This window comes from Leptopilina heterotoma, unplaced genomic scaffold, assembly GCF_015476425.1.
Source record: "Leptopilina heterotoma isolate Lh14 unplaced genomic scaffold, ASM1547642v1 Lhet_351, whole genome shotgun sequence".
Classification (NCBI taxonomy): domain Eukaryota; kingdom Metazoa; phylum Arthropoda; class Insecta; order Hymenoptera; family Figitidae; genus Leptopilina; species Leptopilina heterotoma.
This window is the reverse complement of record NW_025111033.1, coordinates 718582-746143: the sequence shown is the minus strand read 5'-3', so window position 1 is coordinate 746143 and position 27562 is coordinate 718582. Positions and strand designations below refer to the sequence as shown.

Below are 27562 nucleotides of genomic sequence, written 5' to 3'. Positions count from 1 at the left end.
TAATATTACTAATAAGAATAACAATTGTAGTAAAACAAAAAAGCTGTTCATTATTTGAAGTCAGCTAAACGGGCAAAAATAAAATTTAAAAATGTGAAGGATCGAATTGTATCCCGAAAAACTATGTTTTAAAACAGAATAATATTCTCGTCTTATATTCAATTTATTTTGTTTGGAAAACAATGTTTTAATTTTCAAAACATCAATTGTTCAATAAAATGTTGTTTAAAAAATATTTCTATTCATTTTAAAACAAAATAATATTCTCATCTTCCATTCAATATGGACGGGACAAACAAAAAAAATTTGGAAAAAGTTGATACTCGTGGAAAAGAAGTGAAAATTTTAACAATCCCTGCAGGAACAACAGGTCAAATACAACCCCTTGATGTTTACGGGTTTAGACCTTGGAAAAACTTCGTTAAACATTTTTCCGATTCAGTAATCCTTTATGACTTTGAGGTGAATTTGCATTTGAGAAATAACATCTTGAAACTGCAGTCTGTAACACACAACCAGTTATCATCTCCAAGATTTATTAACCTCTTTAAGTATGGATGGTACAAAAGTGGTTACATTTTGGAAAAACCGCCTAAATGCGATACACCTGTTGCTTATTGCTTCAAAAGCTGCGACACCGTTTGTCATTATTGTGGAGACAATGCTTTTTTTAGATGTGCCTGGTGTACCAAATTTATGTGTTTTGAACACTTTTTCGACCCAAGAAACGAAAGTTCTCCTCATTATTGTCAAAATTATGAGCAATAATTTAAAAACTGACAATTCTGCTGACAATTCAATATATTTTTAAAGCCGACTTATTAAAATTTTAATATATTTCGCAAAAAACCACAAAAAATAAAAAAAAACAAATAAAACAAAAAAAATTTTAAAAACAAGAAAAAACAACAAAAAACCAAAAAAAAATTTTAAAAAAAGAAGGGAATATACACTCGCCACCTCCAAGTTAAAAATAAAAAAACCACAAAAAATTAAAAAAACAACAAAAAACAAAAAAAATTTAAAAAACAACAAAAAAAAATTAAAAAACAACAAAAAACAAAAAAAAATTTAAAAAAAAGAAGGGAATATACACTCGCCACCTCCAAGTTTGTTATTCTCGGGTACGGCAGAGAGCGAGTAAATTGAAACATTTATGTGTTTTTATAACTATTTTTTATAATAGAGTTACAATTTCTATTTTTAAAGACTATTAACTTTTAAGGAAACAGACAATAATAACAAAAATTGATTTGAAACAAAATAAAATTCTCGTCTTTTCTTAACTTACAACACTTTTTCCTAACACATAAAAATAACAGTTCAAGAATTAAACTGGTTTAAAGGTTAACCCTTTGGCTGTCAACGAGATTTCCACTGTTTTGGCCAAAAGTGTGTTGAAAAAAATTTGTATGGGTTTGTTTGAAACTGGGGGTTTCGGGGTCGCTAATTACAAATCTGACATCAATTTTTTAAAATTCCAAATGGCGGATCCAATTTTGCATTTTAAAAAATGAACCTCGAATTCGTAATCAACGACTTCCAAAACCCCCGAGAACGATTTGTAGACATATCGGATGAATTTTTAAACAAATCTTTCGCCACATTGGATCTGCTATTCTGAATTTTGAAAAACTAACACCAAATTCGTACTCAGCGACCCCAAAAACCCCCGAGTAACCAATTTCAAGCGAATTGAAAGAATTGTTGAAAAATTGTCCGCCATATTGGATCCGCCATTTTGAATTTTAAAAAACTGATGTCAGATTCGTAATCAGCGACACCGAAAACCCTTGAGTAACGATTTCCAGGCAAATTGGATCATATTTTAAAATAGTCGTCCGCCATATTGGATCCGCCATTTTGAATTTTAAAAAACTGATGTCAGATTCGTGATCAGCGACCCCGAAAACCCCCGAGTAACCAGTATCAGAGATTTTTAAGAAGTTTTGAATCATTTTTTTGAAGTTGCGCAAATATGCGTCAATAACAGTTTGGGCCAGTTTTGGGCAATTTCCTTTTAAAAACAATTATTGTTTAAACAATTATTGTTTAAACAATTATTGTTTAAACAATTATTGTTTTAGAATTTTAAAAACTGGTATCTTATAAGAATCATAGTTTAACATTATGCTTTCATTGTATCATTAATTATATTAATATTTCTACTGGTTTACACATATGATCCTTACACATTACATAAAAATCGGTATTTTCAACCCCCATTTTCAACCCCTAAAATTGCATGTCAGCCGAAATAAAAAAATACGTATCAAATATTTTTTGATTATCTAGAAAATGATCCATAATAGAATGCGATCCGCGATTCATGATTGGGTAGTGTTACTTGTCAGAACATCTTGTAGGTGAGCTGAGGTAAAAATATTGACGTCGTACTTATTTTTTAATTTGTAAATTTAGCTAAAACATCTACTGTTTACATTTACCCCAAATGACCCTAATGTTTTATGTATTTTCTAAAATAGTTTTTAGTACAGAAAAATTGTTCCAAATTTTTTGATTTTTTTTGGTCCAAGTTTGACGGCCTGCATTTTCTAAGAAAAAAATTACACGTTAATGCCTATAAGTAATTCTTATAGTGTAGCAAATGACCTTTAAAATAAGCTTAAGATCATTAAAAAGCGTTTATTATTTTAAAAGTTATTCAAATTTTTGTAAGACATTGAAAATGACGATTTTTTAAAAATATCTAAATAAAATATTGGCCAAATGACTTCTAAAAGATCTTGTTCTTTTCAAAATTTCATCATCTTTCAAAAAATAAAAAGCAAAATATTTGAGTTTCCATACATTTTATGTTTTAAAATGTTTTTCAATTACCTAAAAATGGATGGTCTCTCAATTTTGACCGGTAGTGTAGATTCGTAATCAGCGACCCTAAAAACCACCGACTAACAAGTTTTTTTCGAATCTGATAAAATTTGAATTTTGTCCGCCATATTGGATCCGACATTTTAGATTTAAAAGAAAACTTTAGATTTATATTCAGGGATCTTAAAAAACTGTCAAAGAATGAGTTACAGAATAATTTACCTCGTTTTTTGCTTTTAATTCATAAAAGTATTTTGAGATTTTTGGACCATTTGACTTTTGACAGCTCTATTGGCATCGGAAATGACAATTTGCAAAGAACGCCCATCGCCATCTTAAAGTACATGAATGTAGAAATCTTTTAAGCCCTAGAACGTTTAAATCTATCAAAGCAATTTTTGTTTAGAGATTTGTCCGTGTTGACGTGCGGAATGTCCCATAAATATTTAGTTACATATTTTAAAAAAATTATTTTATTGATGCAAATAAATATTTATTTGAATTAAAATTTATGCATTACTGAATCAAGTAATTTTCCTAATTGATTTAAAGCAATATTTATTAGATCCAATTATTCCATTCATTTGACTTAAATAATTCGAATTTGCTACAAATAACTATTTATTTGATACTACAAATTAAAATTTTTATATCAAGGACAGTTCCATACGAAAAGTAAATGGTGGATCACCGATTTTTCTTAAACTTTGTAATTTTGTAGTATTTGGGGTACTAAATAACTGTGCCAAACAGTTTTGCAAAAAAAAATTTTTTTGCAAGATATTTAGATTTGAAAAATCGGAAACTGAAAATAAATAAATAAATACAAGTTGTTCATTTCATGATCATTAAGCTTCCTCAATATAATATATACCAATCGTTTAATTTTTTATTTTAGAATAATTATTTTAAAGTGTTAAGATAAAATTTCAAAAAATACAAAATTTCAATTTTTTGTGAAAAATTAAAATATTTATTAATTCTATAAATTTGAATAAAATATATACTTTATATACATGAATCAATTAGTTTTTATGTCAGGAATGCAATTTTGCCAAGAATTGATAAAAATTTTAATATAGAAAAAAGTTATTTCAAAAAATTCAAAAATTAATTTTTTCAAAAATTAAAAAATTGTTGAAAAAAATTTTTTTTTTAGATATTTTCAAAAATCCTTCTGTCTGATTTTTGGTATTCGTGACCGTAATACACCAACAAAATTTTATTAAAATCCGTCAAGACGTGTAAGAGAAAATTTGTCCACAAGAATCGGTGACATACACACACACACACACACACATACATACACACATACATCCGGACATTTGTTCCTCTCGACGAATTATATATACTACACTTGAAAATTTGTAAAAATAATTGATTCTAAAAAATTCGGAAATCGACATCACTATAAGGCTTCCTTTATGAGGAAGCAAAATGTCAATTTTTTATAATATTAAAAAAAGTTAAGAAAAATTAAATTTTCTATAATTTGTTTAAATAATAATTTTCTATTGTTAAAAAAATATGCTAAGGACATCATGGAGTTTCCTAAAAAAATTATTTTCTCAAAATGTAAACCTTCCTAAGTGGTTAAATTTTTAAAGAAGTGCTTTTTGATGTTTTTCAGAAAAAATTTTTTAAGTTTGCGCTACGAGTTTTTGTGCGTTGCGCTAACTAAGCAGCGCCTATATCAGTGTATTTTAAAAGATGATATGACCTTTACTGCTCGCCTCTAATACATTTATTAATTATATATGTATATATTATTTTTATAAACAGTTTAACTATATATTTTTAACTTTTTTATAAACATTATTTTCCTTTTTTATTGTAAAAAATCTTTTCCTCCACACTTTATCCAGGCTTATATTTCTAATTTTTTATTTTTATGGTCTTCAGTAGAAAAATGAAAAAAGAAAAGATTGGAAAAGATTTTTTACATTAACCCATTGATGCCTATAGGCAAAGAAATGCAGATATAATAAAAGTAACAATTGGAATCCTGGCATGGGATCTAATAATAATTTTTGTCGTTGAATGTTAAAAAGATATTTTTTAACAATTTTTTTATAAACAAATGAAGAAAAATCGATTTTTATAAGAAACTTATTGCGCTATTTGATTATACGCTAAAGACCACTACGAAAACATATATTACATAATTTTTTAAAAAAGACCTATTGGTGTAAAAATGTTATAAATAATTAGCCTGCATGCTTACTGTATGAGGTATGTATAAGGATCGTTTTTAAAGTTAAAGATTTTTTAAACAAAATTAGCTTAATCAGGAGAGTTTTTGACGTTAAAAATTTTTTTAACAAAATTTTTACTTAAAAAACTATTTCTGTAAGTGGAAATAAATAAGTAAAATGTCTTCCGAGCGAGCGAGGAATATGACGCTAGTTTTTAATTATTAAAGTTTAAAATTAAAATTCAAAATAACTGCATGCTATTTTTTTGTAAATATATTATTGATGAAGTATAGAGTTGTTTATATAGTTACAGACCTCAGATATTATGACTTATTTGACTTATTTTTAAAAATTGCGACTTTTCCTCAAAATATTACAATAAAATACTGCATTTTTTTATATACAAAATATATTTCGATTTTTATAGTGTGGAAACTAACTATAGACAAATATTCCAAAAATTATTTTTGAATAATATATTTTTAAAATAATTAAATTATAATATGATTAAAAAATTTTTGAATAGTTAAAATTTTGTAAAATTTAACCACTTGAGCGGCAGGGCGTCAAAATTGGCGTTAGACGTAGAAGTGACAGAAGCGGCAGAAAGGCGTCAAGACTTGACTCCGATTTTCTAATTCTGTAAGGAGATTTATAATATAAAAATAAAGTATTCTTTTTTTTAAGATAAAAGAACAGACTTATGACTTCTTTAATCTTATTAAAAAGAAGAATACTTTATTTTAATATTATAAATCTCCTAACAGAATTAGAAAATCGGGGTCAATATAAATTTAAAAATGAAAATTATTGTCCAAAAATTATATTAAAATTACATATTTCCAAACATTCAAATACATACAAGAAGTAATAAGAAAGCGTTCACAAATGATGTCACGTTTTTAGGGGTAGGGAGGGTTTTCTACTAAACGTGACACAATGTATTTTTACATGTGAAATTGCGTGACAAGGGGGAGAGGGGTCTAAAATCCCGAAAAATTGCGTGACATTATTTATGAACGCTCCCTAACATTAAATTTTTTAAAAATATTTTTAACAACTTGGAGTAAACAATTATATTCAAAATTTTTTTTTTGAAATCATAGAATAATTATTTGAAAAAATTCAATTATTTTAAAAAAATTACATTACAATATGTTTAAGAAACTAATTTTTAAAATGCACTTTTTTATGTTGTTAAAATTTCGGAAAAATAATTTTCATATTATTAATTAAATTTTTAAAAAATTTGATTATATTTTTTTATATTTTAAAGTTGATCCATGTCTGTAGTTATATTCTTTTTTTATTAAAAATTGTTTTATTTTTTACAGGAAACATTAAAAAAGCCTCGGCCAGTAAAAGGAAAAGCGTACCAAGCCATTTCCCCAATTGTCCGGCATATTTATCTAAACCCATGAGGAAAAGAAAAATACCTAAAGACAGGTCTGCTTCAGACGAAAACTTAAAGAAGAAACGAAGGAATTACAAGGAGGACCATGTCAGCGATTTAATTAACGAAAATTGTGATAATGCCGTTGAGATAAATTATTTAAATAGCCAACCTTCGGAAAAAACATCTGAGGACACTGATATAATTCATGATACAGGATTACCGGAAAATGTCGAAACTTTTCAAAATGATACCAACTATAGTGCAGAGGATTTGAACTCACCTTTGAATGAAGATTCATCAGAATTTAATTTAACATTAATAGAGCAACAGAGGGTCTTTGATGAAATATTCAACAATAAAACAGTATTGACATTGCAGGCGAGTGGAATCGTCGACAAGTTGAGGAAAACTTTAAGTATACATCGAAATTACAAAATGCATTTCTCGGAAAGTGCAAAATAAAATTAAATTTGTTAGTTCGAAAAAAATATTACTCTCTGACTTGGAAATTCGAATTGAAATTTCCGGAATACCTGTTTCTATAGATAAAGTTGGTCTAGAAAATAACATTTCTAGTGTAAAAGATATTGAAAATATAATGATATCATTAGACAATATCAAAACTTGTACAGGTTGTGCAGAATCAAATGCAACTAGAAATGTGGAGACGTATGTTGCAATGCGAGATTGTAATGGAGTTTTACGCCATTTTAAGTGCCCTTTGGTCATCACTGAGAGCAATAAAATATCACGTTGTAAATTCTGTACAAGCACTAGAAAAGTTCTCTCGAATAAATATATGAGATTAAAAAAAAACATAAACAACGATAGCAAATAAACCTGAAATTGTCAAATCCTGTAGAACAGAAAAAACTTATGACATAGAGAACATTGTATTACAAAGCTCAACGAAAAAAAAAATTTTATCAGGACAAATATCGTGATTGTTTTTCAGAATTAAGTAAATGTCAAAAAGAAATGTCGTCATACACAGATGAAAAAATAGAAGGAAAATTATTAAATCGTAACATAAGTATTAATGAAAGACTCGTCATAAAGGAGATTTTAAAAAGTTCAAAACATGATAACAAAAAGGGTAATCGATACTCAGAAGAGTGGATTTTGCAGTGTCTATTATTCCATATGCGATCCCCGGCTGCGTATAGGATGTTGAGAGACGCTAAACAATTACCTCTTCCTTGTACGAGTACTATTTGGAAGTAAGTACTGTATTCTCTAATTTTATATTATTAATATTTATTGTATTTTAAATTATATTTTATAAAATAATTTTGTTTTTAAAATATATATTTATCTTTGGTTGATACACCGTGTGGATTTGATTCCAACTATTTGGAATTATTTTCGGAGCACTTGGCAAAACTACCTGAATTACTACGACATGGCATCTTACTTTTGGATGAAATATCGACAAGGAAGAATGTTTGATTAAATACCAAGACGATGGAATTTTCAGGGTTGACTGACTTTGGGTTTGGTGACAATAATTCAACGATTACTGTAAACGAGCAGGCCGACCATGGCCTTGTTTTGATGTTTCACCCCTTAATGGAGTCGTTTGCCCAGCCAATTGCAGTATGCACTCCAAAAGGCCCAGTATCTGGAGAGAATTTGTCAAAATTAATTATCCAAGCCATTGTTGTTTTGGAAAAAGCAGGAGCCCAGAAACACGGAGTTGTTACCGATAGTGCGACTACAAATCGCAAATTTTGGACAACATAAAACCGGATTTTATGTTAAAGATGCGTGTAAATTTGTCTGAACAGGTAAATTTTTCTTTTTTAAATTTAATGTTTAAGAATAAAGTTTAAATAAATAATTTATATTTCAACAATATTTTTACTATATTACCAAAAAAAAATTTTAATTTGATCAGTAGGAACAGCTCTTCTGAAAATGAAAAATTATTTTCCTGATTTATTTGATGGTTGTGAAGCTACAGCCGAATTTTGTTTTGTATTTAACTTATTGATTAATGATAACAAATTTTCTAATTTATCTTTTAATAAAAACAACATATATGTACAATAAAAAGTTATATTTTTTTAGGAACTTCTTGAATTTTTGGAGTGGCTTGACAGTCGGGAACAAAGAGTTTTAAGCTCAGAAATTCTAGAAAGTGACTTTTTACCAAAACCTACAGCCACTGCATTGAGAGTTACTATTAATTCGACAATCGAATTGTCAGAAATACTACTTGACCAATGTAAATTTGTTTATGTATTGACTGGATACATCAATCAAGACCCTTTAGAGGTAATGTACCTTTTTATTTTCCAAGTATATATCCAATTTAAATATATATAAACTTTCTATCCGAAAAATAGTATAAATAATAAAATTATTGTTGTCACTGTTCCTCTCCACTCTCAAATTAACAACGATAACAACTTTTCTTCGATAAACAGATTCTACTCATCAATTTTGGAGACAAGACCTATTCATCGTGTCATTGAAAGAAGAAAAAATCAACATAAAAATATTCTTTTTTCTCTATAGATGCAAATTGATGAATTCTATGCAGTTTTTTAAAAAGGAGCCGAAATTTATTACATGTTAATACTGTGTATAGGGGAGAGTGGGGCAAACCGGACCCCTCTCAATATTTCCGAAATGGCGAAATTGGAAAAAGTGTTGTTTACAAATCTAAAACAACCATGTTTAGTATACCTTATTTTTTCAATCTGACAGTTTTAGCTTGCGTTTGTGCGACGAAGGGAGCAAAAGTTTTTTTTAGTTTTTTTCTACACTTTTACGAATTTTTTCTTAAGGGAATTCCGAGGAAATCGTGTAATGTTTCCAAATATTAGGTCTTAGGTTTTGAAGCTACACACCTTAGAAATACTTACCACCAAAAACTGATGAATTTGCAAAGCGTTTCTTTTTGACAAACATTTATTCTCAAAATGGGCCTGTGGGGCAAACCGGACCGTTTTCGGTGGGGCAAACCGGCCATAGGATATTTCCATTGAATTAAAGTTTCATAAAAATTATTTTTAAATAAAATGTTTCTTTCATTAAAATATTTACTTACAATGAAGAATAATTGTCTTCCAATGAGAATTGGACCCTTTAATATTGTTTCTCTGATAATGACAAACATTTTTATTTTTTTATTAAAAAAAATATTTATTTAATTAAAATTCAATCCCGTATTATTATTTTCATTACTAAAACCATTGATAACATGATTCTTTATGTTTTTTATTATTGTAGATTATGTAAATGCAATATTATAAATAAAAAACCAAACGGTCCGGTTTACCCCAGGGGGTGGGGCAAACCGGACCGTTTGCTAAATTTTTTAAAGTTAACACATCAACTAAACAATATAAGATAAATATGATCGATAATTTCAACTTTATTATTAATATAAGATAAAGTATAGGTGTCTCTGGGAAAAAGTTGCGCAATTAAATGATCTTTCAAACAAGCCGTCGAAAAATGAAATCGGTTGATTCGTTTAGTCACAAGAGTCAAAAAACCGTTAAGGGGTCCGGTTAAGGAAAGTAATACTCTGCATGCCTGTAAAGTAGGCGCAAAAGAGTACTTTGCCGCACTAGTGCGGCAAAGTGCTTATTTTGCTGCACTAGTGCGGCAAAGTGCTTACTTTGCTACACTTGTGCGGCAAAGTGCTTATTTTGCTGCACTAGTGCGGCAAAGTGCTTACTTTGCTGCACTTGTGCGTCAAAGTTCTTAAATTTTTGGGTGTTTTTGGTGATATACATATAGGTATTTGTTTTCTATTTGTAGAATACCTGTTTATTACAGTAATATACGCGTAGAAAACCACGTATATTACGTGCGGTAACATACGTTTCAAACCCTGCTAAACAGTACGTATGTTGGCGTCAACTAGCGTTTCCAAACAGCTTTTTTTATCAAAACCAAAAGGTGTTGCACAAAGTACTGTGTGCAACACGTACGAAAGAAGATTTTCCGACTTCGTGCAAATTGCTGCCCTCGCTTCGCTCGGGACAGCAAACTTTGCACTCGTCGGAAAACAGCTTCTTTCTGTACTTGTTGCACAATATACTATTTTATGTTTTGAATCTACATAAAAATATTAAATTTGTCATTTATATTTTTTTATATTTATCAAACTGTAATCAATAAAAAATTCAAGGTTGCCACAAATCATAGAATTCAGGGGAAAATGAAGGAAAGTAGAATTGGTTAGAGAGATCAGGGTAAAGTCAGGAAATATTATCAAAAGTACTGGCAAAATGGTAAATTTTTAAAATTCATAAGAAAATTCTTGATTTTTGTGCCCAACAATTTTTGAATTTTCACTATTTATTATAATACAACTGAGTGATAGAATCATCTCTACTCTTAATTTTTGAATATATTTTATATTTATCTTTTTTGAAAAATCTCAATTACTAAGAAACAATAATTATAGTAATTAAGTATTTATTAATAATTAATTAATGAATTACTTTTTTCTCATTGAGAAAAAAGTCAGGGGAAACCAAAATTAAATTTTTGTGGCAACCCTGACATTTTCTGGTAATTTTTATTATTTTATTAACAACTCACGTTAATTTAATTTATTAATAATATTTATAACTTGTATTTTTATACAAAAAATTAAAATTACTTAGTATCTTTTAATGGTCATCAGGAGTTGCAAATATTTAAATACATCTTGAGAATTATATTTTTCAGATTTGTTTCTAACAGATATTTTCTTACACTTTATTTAGCGTTTCTTTGGAACAATTCGTTTGGCTGGTGGTATGAATGATCATCCCTGTACTCCTACCTTCTTACACTTCTACAAAATTTTGACTTTGTACAATGTCCTAAAGCCTCCTAAACTCGGAAATTGTTCAAATTTGAATGACGAATGTATGCAACCTCTAATTACAATATCCAGATTGAAAGACATTTATTATCATAAAGAAAAAAACGGATTTTTAGAATTTAAGCAAAAATTAAATATTATTGTAGTCGACGAAGACACAGACTTTTGTGATTTCTTTAATGCTGTGGAACACAACTACGCTATTCCCGAAATAATAGATTGCCTGTTATATTATACAACCGAGTATGTCTGTAATTATATTCGAAAACGGGTAAAATGTTTAAATCGTTTAAGTAGTTTTCTCTCAACGTCAAACGTTAAAACAGACACTACTTATATTAACCTGGCCATTTTTGTAAAATTATTTAATATCAATGAGTGCCGGGCTGAAAAAGTTTCCTTTTCATCTAAAAATACAAATACAAAAATAATAAAGTGAATGTGTGAATAATTAATGGACCCAAAAACTGATTGAATGTAAAAAAAGATATTTTATTGAATATTTGCAGTAATTTTCAATGTTTCTTTAAAGAAAATGGTTTTTTCTGTGTAGCTATACCAAAAATATAATATATATATTATTATATACACTACCGTCGGGAATTATCGGTACGACTGCACGCGCACGGCCCAAAAACATACCAATCTTTAAATCACGATTTTTTTGTAAATACAAATGTCAGAAAATTAACAAATATACCATTCGAAAGATTATTAAATTCTACGATTAATGGTACATAACTGAAAATTTTAATAATTTACACAAAGATTGTAGCAATTGACAAATTTGACCAAAAAATTTTTAAAATACAATTTTTTTGGAAATTTTTTCAACCCCTGCACATTTTTTAAAAATTGCAGAAAAAATTTGAAACTTATATAGGTGTGATCATTTATGTCTCATCTTTAATTTAAGACCAAAAGAGTTCAAAACTCTTAATCGGTTAGCGAGATATCATTATAAACGGACGAGCATTTTCAGCCAAAAACCGTTCAAAATCGACTAATTCAATGCATTTGTCAAAAAACATGCTCGGACGTTTATAATGATATCTCACGAACCGAATAAGATTTTTAAACTCTTTTGGTCTTAAATTAAAGATGAAATTTGAATAATCACACTTATGTAAGTTTCAAATTTTTTCTAAAATTTTTAAAAAATGTGCAGGGGTTGAAAAAATTTCCAAAAAAATTGTATTTTTAAAATTTTTTTGTCAAATTTGTCGATTGCTGCAATCTTTGTATAAATTATTAAAATTTTCAGTTATGTACCATTAATCGTAGAATTTAATAATCTTTCGAATGGTATATTTGTTAATTTTCTGAAATTTGTGTTTACAAAAAAATCGTGATTTAAAGATTCGTATGTTTTTGGACCGTGCGTGTGCAGCCGTACCGATAATTCCCGACGGTAGTGTATACAAGAGACTTCTTTCCCTAAATTTTTTTTAAAAATTCAAAAATTGTTGAAGATACGCCATTTTGAATTTTAATATTAATTTTATAAAATTTTGAATATCTCGGAATATTGTTTGTGGATTCTTATTAAATTTACACATTTTTCAGGTAAAAATTTGTAATTTAAAATAAAAATAAAGTTAAAAAAAAATTAATTTTTAAATAAAAAATTTTAGGTATATCTCCGGCTGCTACTCTTGATAAAATTGATTTTCAATCGATTTTCTTCAAATTTTGAGAAAATGTTTCTTTGTAAATATTTCAAAACTCTTTGCCATGTCAAAAAACGAGATATTGTGGTTGACATTTTTATTTTTAACATAATCGCATGTAAAAGTTAAAGTTTGAACTTGAATATCTCAAAATTTAGCATCGCAAAAGGGTTTTGAAATTTCTACCACATTTAAAAGGCACCCGAAGAGATATTTTCTTAAAATTTAAAGAAATTCTATGAAAAAACAATTTTTTCAAGAGTAGCAGCCGAAGGATTCGAATTTTTTTAGCATCGACAAATATTTTCTATGGTAAAAAGCACCGAAAATTTCTGTAGAGCCTTAAAAATTTCCAAAATTGATGAAGAAATTGTCGTTTATCATCAATTTTTAAAAAATTTAGGAACCGTTTGTACCACAGGCCGACAGTATTTACTAAACAAGAATCAAACAATATTTTTCCGAAGGTTTTCAACGTGATAATTCCGAATCCAGCGTCATAATTATAATTTTTAAATATTATAAAATACTATTGACGTAAATTATTAAAGAAAGAAGAAGAAAAAACAAGGGGGTTGGCGCGCGAAGCGCGCAGGGGGGCGGAGCCCCCCTAGTATATATATATATATATATATATATATATATATATATATATATATATATATAGAGTGTACGTTGTCACCTCCAAAATAAATATACAGCATACGTTGTCGCCTCATATATAACGTTGTCACCTCCGAAATCGGAGGTGACAACGTTTTGCTGTTTTTTTAATGCAGAATGACTACTAATAGCCTTTGACATCGTTTGCCGAAAAAGTGTTCGGAGGTGACAAGAACCATTCTCTACCTATAATGTTGGTACCCTAGTTCGAGTGTATATCGCTGGCGCTAGAGTCGCCAATCTATGTGATATACCCTCGACGTTGTCACCTCTACTGTATATAATAACAAATTTGGATACAGCAGCAACGTTCTCGCCTCTAAAATTTGGCAACACTGTGAAAGAATTAAGTTTACTTGAAAGATATTTTTCACGAAACGAATTTTTGGAAGTGATATAAAGTATGTTTCACCCATTTTCAAATTTTCAGTCTATTATGTTTAAATAAGTAATTTTAATACAACAGTTAGATTTAGCAAACCCACAAAATTTTCATCTGCAAACAAATAAATATTAATACATTTAACATGAAAATCATTGATCTTGCATCATTCAAAACACTAAAAACTTAAATTTTATATTTTGCATAAATTTACAGAATTTAGTTTTTAAATTCTACAAAGTTTATTCATCTAATTTAAAAAGAACCACATGCGTTTATTTAATAAGTATAAAAATAACATTTTTTAGCCTTGCACAATTAAATTGGGAAGCGGTAAACTTCACAAGAAAGTATTTTATAATAAATATTAAATACTGTTTAACGCTCAGTTTCATTTCACATTGTAATAATTACATATTTTAACAATGTATAATTAAAAACGCATAGGTAGATAAATTTGAAATTTTATCATTACATAAATTAGTAAATTCAAAAATTCATTAACTAAATGTGTTTATTGAATTCGCGGGGCGGTGTTCTTGAATATTTTTTATTTACAAAGTTGAGCATAAGAAATGAAATTTTTATGTAAAAAACGGTTCTAGAACATCGCCACTATTGTAAAATTCGCAATTTTTTGCTAAATCTAACTTACAGTGAAAAAATTTTGAATAACAATTTCAAAAATAAGAATTTAAAAATTCTATTATGAACAACTTTAGAGCAAATGATTGCTCTTAAAATTGTCGAACAAAAAAATCCATTTTTTTATCGATTTTTGATGATTTGACAATACAAGCCTTTCTAATCGCCAATTCTAATAAATTTCCCATAAACTACATTGCAGCCAAATAAATTGGGCACAGCTATTCTGAGCAACACTACAAACAGAAAACATGAGACTTACGTACTTTATTATCAATAATAGGTGTAAACAAGAAGAAATTGAAATTGATTTTTAAAAAGTTTTTAAACAATATAGTCTCAAAAAATGCTCTTTACAAAGAAAATTTATAAGATTAATATTTATAATATTTATAATTATATTATTATTTTTAAGAAATCTATTTGATAAATGTTTTGATTTTCATAAATTTTACAATAATTTTCTTTTTCTTGAAAGTAGAAAGGTTCTTTGATACTTGCATCTGTCCGTTGTGGCGGACCTTTCGGCACATTTAGACTGGCGAGACTTTTCCTAATTGCTTTTTAATTTTGCTGTAATGGCTTTTTCGTAGCCTCAACATCTAAGGAGATGCAAAGACTGCTTATGGTCATTACTAAATGGTCATTCTATCGCGATCCGTGCTTGAAGTAACAAACAAACGTTTAGTGTCAAGTATATGTATAAAAAGTGCCAAGAAAAAATTATTCAAAACAATATGAATTTGTGAAAAAATTTCATGCTATTATGTGTGCATTATGTAACGAGAAATCGTATTTGTAAAGTGCCAAGGATCTTTATTTATTGTGATAAATATTTTCGGGAAAACATTAGACTACTATGCTTCGATTCATGTGAGAAATACTACGAAGAATTACAGTATTTTGCTGCCACAATGACTTCTCGGGCGCAAAAAATGCTGAACATGTGTAAAGTAAGTAAAATTTTTTAATATTTGCATTCAGAAAGAAATGAAATCACCTGTATGGAACTTCTTTTATTTTGTCGCAAGTTTTTCTATCACTTAAGTGTCAATCTTTATCAACTTAAAAACAAAATCTTTTAGACTGCATTAACTTTTTCTAATTCTATATTAAAAAGAAGAAATTACACATTTTTAGGGTTCCGTTCATGTAGTGAACCGCGACTGTTCCCTTATGGAATCACTTTTGGTATTTTGGCCCCCTAGCCAAACTCAGCCTTTCCAACCTAAAAAGCCTAAAATTGATACTAATACGTATTTTCACGTGTACATTCAACCTAAATCACAGAAAAAACTCAATTTTTGTTAAAAAATGTGTCTCCCCCCCCCTTTGAGAGCATTCGCATATGATATCAGGCTGTAGACGGTACGGAGGGGGTCTTCCCAAAAAATAAATTTATGTTCTTTTTCCACATAAAATATCATAATATGGCGTTGCAAAAGGGGGTACGGGTACGAAATCTTGAAAAAATGTGTGATATCATGTCTTAACACTTCCTTTAACTTTTACAGTTTTTAACCTAAAGAGCTTAATTAGTGTACATACGTATTTTCATAAATAGATTTCACGATAAATATCGCGAACCGATTAGGAATAGATTTAAACCTTGTATTTTAAGAAAACTTCTTTTTTTTTAAAAACGCAGTTTTCCCACCAACTTTTACAATTTTAAAGTGCACGAATTGCAATTTGCTATACAAACGTATTTTTGCAAGTACACTACACGCAAAATTTAGCGGAACTAATTGGAATTACTCTTAATATCGTTTTTCAGACAAAACAGATTTGTCTAATGAAATGCGTTTTTTCCCTTTAACTTTTATAATTTTCAATATAAAGGGTTGTAATTTATTACATATACCTAATTCTATTAGTGCATTGCAGGCAAAATACAACGGATCCGATTAGAATTAATCTAAATATTGTTTCTTTAAAAAAAATAATTTCTTTCATAAAAAGCTCTTTTGATTATTAATTTTTACAATTTAAGAGCTAAAAGTTGCAGTTTTATATACACACCTATTCTTAAAAGTACATTATGTAAAAAGTATAGCGGACGCAATTAAAATTAAACTAAATATCTTTTTTTTAAATATTTTTTTTAAAGAATCGAGTCTTTTTTCATAATTTTATTAATTTTAAAGCTAAAGATTGGCAAGTTTCTATACATATGTATTTTTTGTGTGTTTTTTTATTTTTATATTTTTTTTAAACTTATAATTGTGAGTTATTTATTTATTTAGAATTTATTAAGAAAGCGTTTAAATTTTCTCGATTTTAATACAAATTTCTTTTTGCTAGAAAATAAAAGACCCTTTTCTGCTTGCATCTACCTGATGTGATGGGCCATTCAGCTCATCCAAATTAAAGACACTATTTACTAATTGCTTTTTAATTCTTTTGTAATAGTGATTAACACACTTTCAAATACTTGCTTTTGAATAAAACTTACAATATGTATTTTAAGAAACAGAATTTTTGAAAAATCATTATTTTTGTTTTCGGGATATAAATAGACTAACAATAAACAAACAAATAAATGTACGGTAATTATAGAATTCTCATTTTAAAGCTTATCAAATTCCTCATCCAACGAGTTCAAGATGAGGCATTTTAGATTAATAGATATTTAATAAATAATTAAGTAATTGATTTTTATTTATAATTATAAGATTATAATATATTAATCTAAAATAATTCATACTAGGTTCGTTGGATTCGAAATTGGATAAACGTTTAGTTAGAAGTTTCGAATTACTTTTACTTATTTGTTTCAAAAGTATTTTATTTATTATCAATAATTATTTATAATAAATAAAAATATTTTAAAACAGTAATAATTGTAATCATGTACACTAGCTAGAAAATTTGAAATTAATTCATAAGTATCAAATACCCGTCGTACTCCAGTTAATAGAAAATACTTATATTTCTATTTTTCGTATAAGCCTTAAAAAATTTGTTTTAATTGAAAAAAAATTGAATAAAAAATTTACTAAAAATTCCTTGAAAGTAAAAATATAAATATTACAAAATTATTTTATGGCAAGAATCTTGTGACTTAAATAAATTGTTATAGGTGTGTATATAAAATTGCAACTTTTAGCTCTAAAATTGTAAAAATTAATAAGCAAAATAGTTATTATAACTAATTCAACTTAACAATTGATCCGTTTGCCAGAAAAACGCCGTAAGTCGACTTAATCCTTTTTTCAAAATATACTTACAATCAGATTATGTAATAAATATTTAGCAATATCCTAGCCAAACCTTGAAAACAGTTCCGAAAGTGTTACGAAATTGTTTTATAATAATGTCATCCCATACGTGTAACATCCGCTGTCACACGTTTAGAATGACATTATTATGGAACTAATATGTAACAGTTACAGAACTGTTTTCAAGTGTTTACTGGGAACATTTGATTAAAATTGTTTATTAAGAAAACAGTTTGAAGTAAATAATAATTTATTAAATGACTTACAATTATCAAATAAAACTTAAATATGAGTTTCCACAAAGAGCCTCAAAAACACTTTAGTCGTTTTGTCTTTAAAACGGTTCGATTATTTTTTATTATACTAATTTTATTTTATAATTTCACTTTCTTTAAGGTAGAGGAAGAAAAGAAAATCGATAAAGATAATTGTAAGGACCAAAGTTGGAAGATGATAGATGTTAAAGTAAGTTTTTTAGAACCAATATTTTTTTATATTTTCAAAAAATATTGAATTATTATTTATTTTGAATTTAACAATGTGATAGATATCCCAATATATTTTTCAAATTTGCTCAATCTATTTTATAAACCCAAAACGACTTATTAATATCGAAATTGAATTATTTATTCGCTAATTTTTAATGTTAATTAAATTAAATTATAATAGAGAGAAAGCAGTTATGTTACTTCCAAATTGCATTTTAATCCCTTTTTTATATGTTGACCTTTCGTAATAATGTTTTTACTTAAAAGAATCTTTTTTTTACGACAAAATCCAAAATATTATTTATTTGACATTTATTTTTAATATTTTTGTATACCAATCTATTTATGTTATTAAATTAATTTTATTTTATTATTTATCTTTTTTAAGGTAGTGGAAAAAACGAAAATTGGTGATGATAATTGTAAAGAAAAAATTGAAAAGCTGATACATATTCAAGTAAGATTTTTTAAAACCACTATTTAATTTCCTTACATCTAACTTTCTTGAAAAAGGATTTTAAATATTTACTGTTTATTAGGAATGGGTGAACAATAGTTGTATGAATGTATCAACTGAAGGTGAACCAATATACGCATTGAAAACTATGAACAAGGATGGGTTATTGAAAAACGTTTTAAATGTGTCAGCATTAGAAGTTGTCGAAGATCCATATGAATTTAAAGAAACCGATAGTGAAGTTGGTATCACTAAAGTCATGAGTATCAGTGATTTAATAGATAAGTACGATGTAGTTACTGGAGCTTGTATTTTGGATATTACAGCAGAAGAAAACGTTGAAAAATCTTATACAAATTTGAAAATCAATGAAAATAACAACGTTGAAAACATTATTACTAAGGGTAATTCAAAATCTCTTTGCAATATCGCCGCAGGAAAAAATGAGGAATCTCTCAAAGCTTTTGATGTAAATGAAATTGACAATATTCAGGATATGAGTAATGAGGGGAATTCAAATTCTTCATATGAAAACGTAAGTGATCAAATCATTTAATTTATGATAATGAATAATTTTTTGATTTTTTGCAGATGACTATCAACTCGTTTGTGATTCTGGAGCAGAACAATAACAGTATTTTGGATATTACAGCAGAAGAGAACTTTAATAAATCTTATGCAAATTTGAAAATTAATGAAAATAACAACGTTGAAAACATTAATACTAAACATAATTCAAAATCTCTTTGCAATATCGCCGCAGGAAAAAATGAGGAATCTCTCGAAGCTTTTGATGTAAATGAAATTGACAATATTCAGGATATGAGTATTGAGGGGAATTCAAATTCTTCATATGGAAACGTAAGTGAACAAATCATTTAATTTATGACAATGAATAATTTTTTGATTCTTTGCAGATGACTATCGACTCGTTTGTGATTCCGGAGCAGAACAATAAAAGTTTGACAATTTTAATTAATCAACAGTATCATGAAAGTGAATCATAGACACCTGACGAAGGACCCATATTTCATGATAAAGATAATGATAATATTTCAATAAGTTTTGAGACCCTTGATGATGACAGTAGAGATAAGGACTTCAAGATAGACGATTTTTCAGACAAAACTTCTTCATCCGCTTCGTCTGTTGATGATGAAATAGACGATGATCATAGCAGTATCATTGAAAATGTTAAAATAATTGAAAACATTATCAGTGACAAAGAAGAACAAATTGTATCATGTGAAGTTGACACTTGCAAGATTAAGGTTTGGTACAATTATAATTAAATTTTTAGAAAATAATAAAATATTTTCTTATTTTAATTACATTGCAGGGAAAAAATGAAAATAATAAGTCAGCATGGTGTCCATTTTGTGAAGACGATGTTTCATCGAAAAACTTTGTGAGGCACATGGAAAGATCACATAAAGAGAAACCTGAAATTAAAAGCATTCTAAGTTTACCAAGTAAAAGTAAGGAAAGAAGGGCAGCATTTGACTTATTTAGAAAAAAAGTAAATTTTGATTTATATATCAATGGAACCACAAGACCGCTCAGACAAACATCCAACCAAGATTTGTCAGCCTTTTATCCATGCATTTATTGCACTGCGATGATTAAAAGAAGCTATTTAGCACGTCATTCCGCAGTTTGCAGTAAAAGAGGGTAAAAAATAAATGGAGATGGTCAAGCGATTCATCGCAATTATTTAACAGAGTCGCAAACATTGACAGCTTGCTCTACAGATCCAACTAACGTTATATCTAGACTGGCAGTGAAAGAACAGGTAATTGCAAAACTCTTTAAAATACAACTTAATATTTATTTATTAGTTCAAAGGTTATGTATAAAGTAGTTTTTTTCATTAATTATTCCATTAAAAAATTTTTTGGCATTGCTTAATAATTAAGTTTATATCAAATAGATAAGAAAATACTTTTTTTAGGTTTTCGGTAAAATGAAAGCAGACGAAATAGCGTTTGAAGCTAAAAAAGATCTTTTAATTGTACAGTTTGGTGACAATTATTTGAAAGGCCATAAGAGGGAACGAAAGGAATATGCGTGCAGTAATAGAATGCGTGAACTTTCGCGTCTTTTGATTGCCTATAGGGAAATAGTCAATAATGACAAAGTTTCCTTTAAAGATATGCTTAAACCCCAAAATTTGGATAATGTCCTTTCAGCCACACGGCAAATTTCAGGATTTAATCCATTGAAGCGAGATTTCAGTGCTCCAAGCTTAGCAATGCATATAGGCACATATTTGAAGGACGTAAGTGATTTGCTTCTACGGTTAATTTTGAAAAAAAGTTCAGGATTTACTACTTCATCTGAAGAAAAATGTGAGAAATGGTTAAAAGAAGTAAAGCATTTTAAAAATATTATTTCATCTTCGTGGAACATCGAAATATCTTCACTTGCAAACAAAGATTTGCAAGAGAAACGATGGAATAAGCCGTTGCTTGTGCCACTTATCAGTGATATCAAAAAGTTCAGAGACGAGACAATTATTTTAGCCAGAGAATGTGAAGAAAAATTTCAGAATTGTCAAGATGATGTGGTCACTTACAAAACTTTTGTGCATTGCGTCTTAGGATTAGTCATTCTTTTCAATCGGAGACGAATTGGCGATGTTCAGTACTTGAAACTTCAAAACTACGAAAAGGAAACAAAATCTAATTTCACTGATTTTAGGAAAGCATTGAGTGACTCGGAAAATGCCTTAACAACCAGATATAAACGCGTCGTTAATAGCGACAAAGGATCCAGAGCTGTCGTCATTTTAGTGCCGGAGTTATTACAAAAATTTATCAAAATCCTTTTAGAACAGAGAAAAAAATATGTTCCTGTTGAAAACGAATATGTTTTTGCCATTCCAAGTAGCAAAATTCAATGGGGGCAAGGCGATGTGGCGATACGCTTCCTAGTTAAAAAAGTTGATTTGCAGTTTCCTGAAGCAATGTCCAGCAACAAATTTAGGAAGCAAATAGCAACAGTAGCTCAAATTCTCAACATGTCCAAAGAAGATAGGAAACAATTTTCAAAATTCATGGGACATACAGAAAAAACACATGCTGAGTTTTATGAGTAAGTTAATAAGTTAGCTAAATAAATGTTTTCTCCTGCTACACACAAAACAATATAGATTCAGAATTATTTTAATCAACTTCAATAATTGATTTCTTAATGATTTTTTGACAAATTGTAATAAATTACTATTCATTTGTTGCAAACATTATATGACAATTTTTCTTTCCAGATTACCAATTGATATATATGAGACAGCGAAAATTTCCAAGTTATTGATGATGATGGAAACAGGATCTCTGCCCGTGGAATATCAAGGAAAATCCTTGACTGATATTGATTTCGATGAGAATTTAGAATACGCTGAAGAATGTGCCGAAGGTAAAAAACATATCATACATTACTAATTTTGCAGCATCTAATTCTGATACCTTGATTATAGAAAAGAACGACAAAACATCCGAGGCAATCATCACTGAAACCAGCATCAGTGATAGCACCCCGTCATGCTCTACTCGAGATCTTAATGAAGGTAATATTATAAACTAGTTTTTAATTCTTTTGGTTTTCATATTTGAAACAAATTTATTTAAGTCGTTCAAAACAATGATACAAATTAAATATAAGATTTAAAATCAATATAAGTAATGTGCGGTCGAATATATAATAAAAGAATCAATAAATAAACAATTAATATGACAAATTATTAAAAATTATAAAATTAAGCAAATTATTTATTTTTCAGATTTTCACTCAGATCTTAATAGAAATCTTGATTCATCAAAAGTCTCAGCATCAAAGAAGCAAAAAATGAAGAAATCTGGTAAGTGACATTAACATATCTTTTAACTGAATTTAGGAATAAATTGAACTAAAATATATTAATATTATGAACCGTAAAGTAGGGTTAGATTGTTATTATCAAATATTTATTTAATCTTCATTAAATTTTGATTTAGACTTTTCCATAATTACTGGTTCTAAAACTTGATTTTATTTAATTAAATTAACATTCTTAGTTTGTCAATAAATATTTTTTAAAAGATCGACGACTTTACTCCACATTTTAAGGAAAAGTTGTCGACATATAAATATTTTTCTAACCAACAAATTAATTTTTTTATGTAACGATATTAAAGAAGAAGAGTTAAATTTTATATATTAAAAGTATTAAAGTTTATTTTATTATGATTTGTTCCTAATTTTTTAAGAAAACATTGAAAAAATTGCCGACTTTACCCCATTTTACGGAACATTTGGAAATAGAAATCATACATATGTGGCATAGTCGGTAAATTTGCAATAGTAAATACCTTCCAAATTAAACAAAAACTATAGCAAAAAGATTAAGAAGGTTCTCCGAATGCAGTGGTTCTCTGTTTGATTTTTTTAATTAATCACATATTTCACGTTTATGCTTTCTCTCTCAATCTCATGCACTTGTCTCTCTCACCACTCTATTCACAATGTTAAAACAACCTAACTTTGTATTTCAAAGTAATTGAATTAAAAATTAAGTCCGGATAGCCCCATTTACACTTTTCCTATATTATTTCTTTTATTCGTTTATTTAATATATTAATTTTTTGATAAGATTATGCACCGATATAAAATCCCTAATTTTTTCTTTTTTCAGTGTGGTCGAAAGAAGAATTACAATCAATAAATTATTATTTTTTGGCATTCATCAGAAAAGGAAACTATCCATCATCAAAGGAAATGATGTCATTTATCAAAGAAACAAAAAGTAGCAGAAATGTGTCACAAATAAGATCTAAGATACAACACTTAATTGGGAAAAGCGTCAAATAGTCTTAATATAAATAATTTTACAAAAGTAAAATATTTTGTCAAATAGCTAATTGATTAAAACCAGATATTTTAAGATATATACAATAAAACCTTAAGTTGTTTACCTCTTACTGCCTTACTTGTTTTAAACAATCGACTTTTATCTTTCTTTAAAACCTATTGGCTCATCTATTGCAATACATGAAGAATAACGATAGTAATTTCAGTGAATTTTTGAAACTATTATTTTAATAAAACAATACTTTTTCGGCGTTGGCTATAAATAGATTTTAATAAAGGGTAGTCATTCTGAGTAAAATTTAGTTAATAATTAAATCTACTAGACCTCATTTAAAAGTCAATAAATAAATAAAAATAATTAAATAACACAAATAAATTTAAAATATTAACATTTAAGAAATATAGAAAACAAATAAGATATAAATGAAAGAAATAACTATAATTTTGTTCACATATTTTTTTAAACAAAACAATAATTATTTTCATAAGAAATAACTAAAAAAATTAGTCTACCGGCTAAATCAAAAATTCATATTTTGAAACAATTTATATAGTATAATGCTTTCAAGATATCTGAATCCAAGTAGCCAACACACCAATGTCAAACTGCTGTATCATAAGCAATGCAATACGTTTATACCTTCGAAATATGTCAACACCGCTTGAGGTGAGTGCGTACAAAGCGTAACGCGCTTTCATATATATGGGTGAGGTCTCTTCGTACATGCTTTATCTGGAAATTATATATTTAGAAAATATAAAAAATCTTTACCCCTCTTTTGAAAAACCTGTTCAATGGATCCCCCTTAACATATATTTACAAAAAAATATTAAATATTTTCACGGGAAATGCTGGAGGCGAGAACGTAGAGCAGACTGCACGGAGGTGACAACGTACAGCCTATATATATATATATATATATATATATATATATATATATATATATATATATATATATATATATATATATATATTGTATATATATATATATATGGGACGTTCCACGTCAAACGGACCAAAGCTCTGCCCAAAATGTTTTCCAATGAAAATCAACTTATTATAGATCAGAATACTCGTAAGCTCATACTGCTTCGAATGAAAAGTGCCAAAATCAAAAATTCAAATTGGCGTTATTACTGCGACTCTTTTTGTAAACTTTATTACAAATTATGGAAACAAATTTACATAGTAGTTTGCAAAAATAGTTATAATTTGCTGAATAATGACTAACTCTTCCGTTTTTGGGGTCGCTGATCACGAATCCGATGTCAGATTTTCAAAATTCAAAATGGCGGATCTAATATAGAGGACAAATTTGAAAAATGTGCTTGGATTCGCTGGAAACTGATCATTTAGACGTTTCTGCTAAGGAATGGGTTTTGGCACTAGCTATTTAATACTATTTATAAAATTTTTCAACACATATTTTTTTGGCTAGATTAGCTCGCATTTGAATTTTATCGAAATATGAATTTTTTTGAATTTTTACGTTTTTCAGTCTACTGATACGGGCGTGTGGGAACACTATCTATTAAAAGTTTATTAAAAAATTCGCAATGGTCAAAATTTGAAAAGCAATAATCCCTCTTCAATTCCAGACAAAGAAAAAAAATTTTGGTCAAAAATTGCTTCAGTTACGAATTTTTTTTCGACTTTTTACATTCTTCGGTTTTTTGATAAAGCAGATAGACACGCTGCGCTAGCTATTAAAAGTTAATAAAAAAAATTCGCAATGGTCACTATTTGAAGAGCAGTAATTCCTCCTTAATTTCTGCCACTGAAAAAACAATTTGGTCAAAAACTGTTCGAGTTATGAATTTTTTTGTACTTTTTCAAAATTTTCGATTTTCTAAAACAGGCGGGTCAGAACACAAGCTATTAAAACTTTATCAAAGAAATTTGCAATGATCACCATTAAAGGAGCAATAATTCTTCCTTAAATTCTGGCATTGAAAAAAAATTTGGTCGAAAATTGATCGAGTTATGAATTTTTTTGTACTTTGTACAAATTTTTATAAATAATTGGATCCGCCAATTTGAATTTTAAAAATCTGACATCGGATTCATGATCAGCGACCCTTAAAACCCCCGAGTAATCAGTTTCAAGTGAATCTAAGCAAATTTTACAAATTTGTCCGTTATATTGGATCCGCCATTTTGAAAATCTGACATCGGATTCGTGATTAGCGGCCCCAAAAACGTAAGAGTTAGTTATTATTCAGCAAATTATAACTATTTTTGCAAACTACTATGTAAATTTGTTTCCATAATTTGTAATAAAGTTTACAAAAAGAGTCGCAGTAATGAAGCTATTTTGAATTTTCGATTTTGCCACTTTTCATTCGAAGCAGTATGAGCTTACGAGTATTTTGATCTATAATAAGTTGATTTTCATTGGAAAACATTTTGGGCAGAGCTTTGGTCCGTTTGACGTGGAACGTCCCATATATACCGGCAGATTAGCTTAGTAGGATAGATACTTCGCTTTGTGATCGTTTAAGGGCTAAGGGTAAGTACCCTTGGTTCGCGCCCATTTGGCTTTTTTCCGGCACGTGAGACAATCTGAGCGGGAGGTTTGACGTCGAGGTATTATTATGTGCACCGTCGATTATTGCCCGGTACACACCATTAGAAGTCGACTGTCGATAAACCGGTTGTACTCAGGAGATGTTTTCTACAGTTTCCCTCTCCACTGGCGAGAAAACCCATTAGACGGGTGGTCCAGGCAAATGCGAGTACTCCTAATTTTCAAGTCGCTCTGTAGGCGCAAAATTTAGTAGGGGATATTGGGGTAAACCCGCTCACCTTTTTTCAGATCGGCTAAAATCTAGGAAATTATTCTCTAAATCCAAGTTAATTTATATCATTTGAAAGCTTATGATTTCTACTAAAAAAAATAAAAAAGAGTTTTTGATTTATCTTTTTTAGTTTCACTTAGAGAAACTTTTTAATAAACATATACCAAATTTCAAAATCACAATTTTCCAGGGTAAACCCGCTCACTTTATCTTTTCAAGACGGAACAGTTTTATTTTTTAAATATTAAAGTTCGTCTTATTCCCGTCTTAAGTATGATTTATTATTGATAATTTATGAGTTATATAAACAATTCTATAAACAACAAATTGGTTTAATAAATAATGAACATAGATTTCATGAATTACAACTATGGATTTAAATAGTGTTATATTTTATTAAGAGAAAGTAAAATGTAGTTACAATTTTGGTTTTAATAAGTCATAAATTGTGTTATTGTTGAAATATAATACGTGAAATTATTTTATTCTAAATTTTAAATTTAAAACTAAGTGAGCGGCTTTACCCCGACTTCACGTGAGCGACTTTACCCCGAGTGTATTCCTCACATTTCAGAATAAATTTAATTAAATCTTTTTAAAATAAGACAAAACTATATATGTACTTCGAAGAAGGACATCCAATGGCAACAAAAAAAATTTGCCAGATAAATTAATACTCAAAAATAATGATCGAAAAACTTAAAAATCCAAAATACGTTTTTTTTCTGACACCTCTAAAAACATTTGATCGTCTCTGATTCTATGTTGAATTCATGAAACTAAACGAAAGTTTGTTAACCCTTTAAGGACCAAATGTACAAAAATTTTATCCGAACTTTGGGAGCAATTTTTATTATGAAAACGGATTGCTAAAAATTTTGCAATAGACATTTCTTAAAGCTCAGGAACCGCTCTTTCGAATGCTGCAATAACAAATATTGAAAATTTATAAATAAACAAATTACATAGGGGAGACTGGGGCGTAACGTTAAACTACCAAAACCGTTAAAATTCATTATCTTTCGAACGAAAATAGTTAGAGCATTGCAATTTTAATTATAGAAGGGTGTTATCACCCTAAATAAATGTCCGGAGTTGTGTGCAATTTTGTTTATTTTTGTGGTGTCAATATTAAAAG

At 28.3% G+C, this 27562-nt stretch overlaps 2 protein-coding genes across 3 annotated transcripts; both read left to right on the top strand.

Annotated features, from left to right (window-relative positions):
• Positions 1-282: 282 nt before the first annotated feature.
• On the top strand, positions 283-783 carry LOC122505293. Its single transcript, XM_043616803.1, has one exon. The coding sequence runs from the start codon at positions 283-285 to the stop codon at positions 766-768; it is 486 nt and encodes a 161-aa protein (XP_043472738.1). The 3' UTR covers positions 769-783.
• An 18088-nt stretch (positions 784-18871) lies between these two features.
• On the top strand, positions 18872-23697 carry LOC122505283. Of its 2 annotated transcripts, XM_043616793.1 has the most exons (8): positions 18872-19641; positions 19698-20051; positions 20120-20572; positions 20732-21873; positions 22046-22194; positions 22256-22345; positions 22559-22636; positions 23450-23697. In XM_043616793.1, exons 4-8 carry the CDS (start codon positions 20744-20746, stop codon positions 23623-23625), a joined length of 1623 nt encoding a protein of 540 aa, XP_043472728.1. In that variant the 5' UTR covers positions 18872-19641; positions 19698-20051; positions 20120-20572; positions 20732-20743; the 3' UTR covers positions 23626-23697. The 2 variants fall into 2 exon arrangements, with proteins under 2 accessions (XP_043472728.1, XP_043472729.1); XM_043616794.1 differs by lacking the exon at positions 18872-19641 and having other exon boundaries at positions 19664-20051.
• Positions 23698-27562: the final 3865 nt, after the last annotated feature.

What these genes read in the sequence shown, in the direction of transcription:
- LOC122505283 (XM_043616793.1), top strand. Translation starts at nt 20,744, where the DNA reads ATGAAAGCAGACGAAATAGCGTTTGAAGCTAAAAAAGATCTTTTAATT. An exon ending in ACACATGCTGAGTTTTATGA is followed by an intron (nt 21,874 to 22,045) that starts GTAAGTTAATAA and finishes TTTTCTTTCCAG; the next exon opens with ATTACCAATTGATATATATG. An exon ending in GCAAAAAATGAAGAAATCTG is followed by an intron (nt 22,637 to 23,449) that starts GTAAGTGACATT and finishes TTCTTTTTTCAG; the next exon opens with TGTGGTCGAAAGAAGAATTA.
- LOC122505293 (XM_043616803.1), top strand. Translation starts at nt 283, where the DNA reads ATGGACGGGACAAACAAAAAAAATTTGGAAAAAGTTGATACTCGTGGA.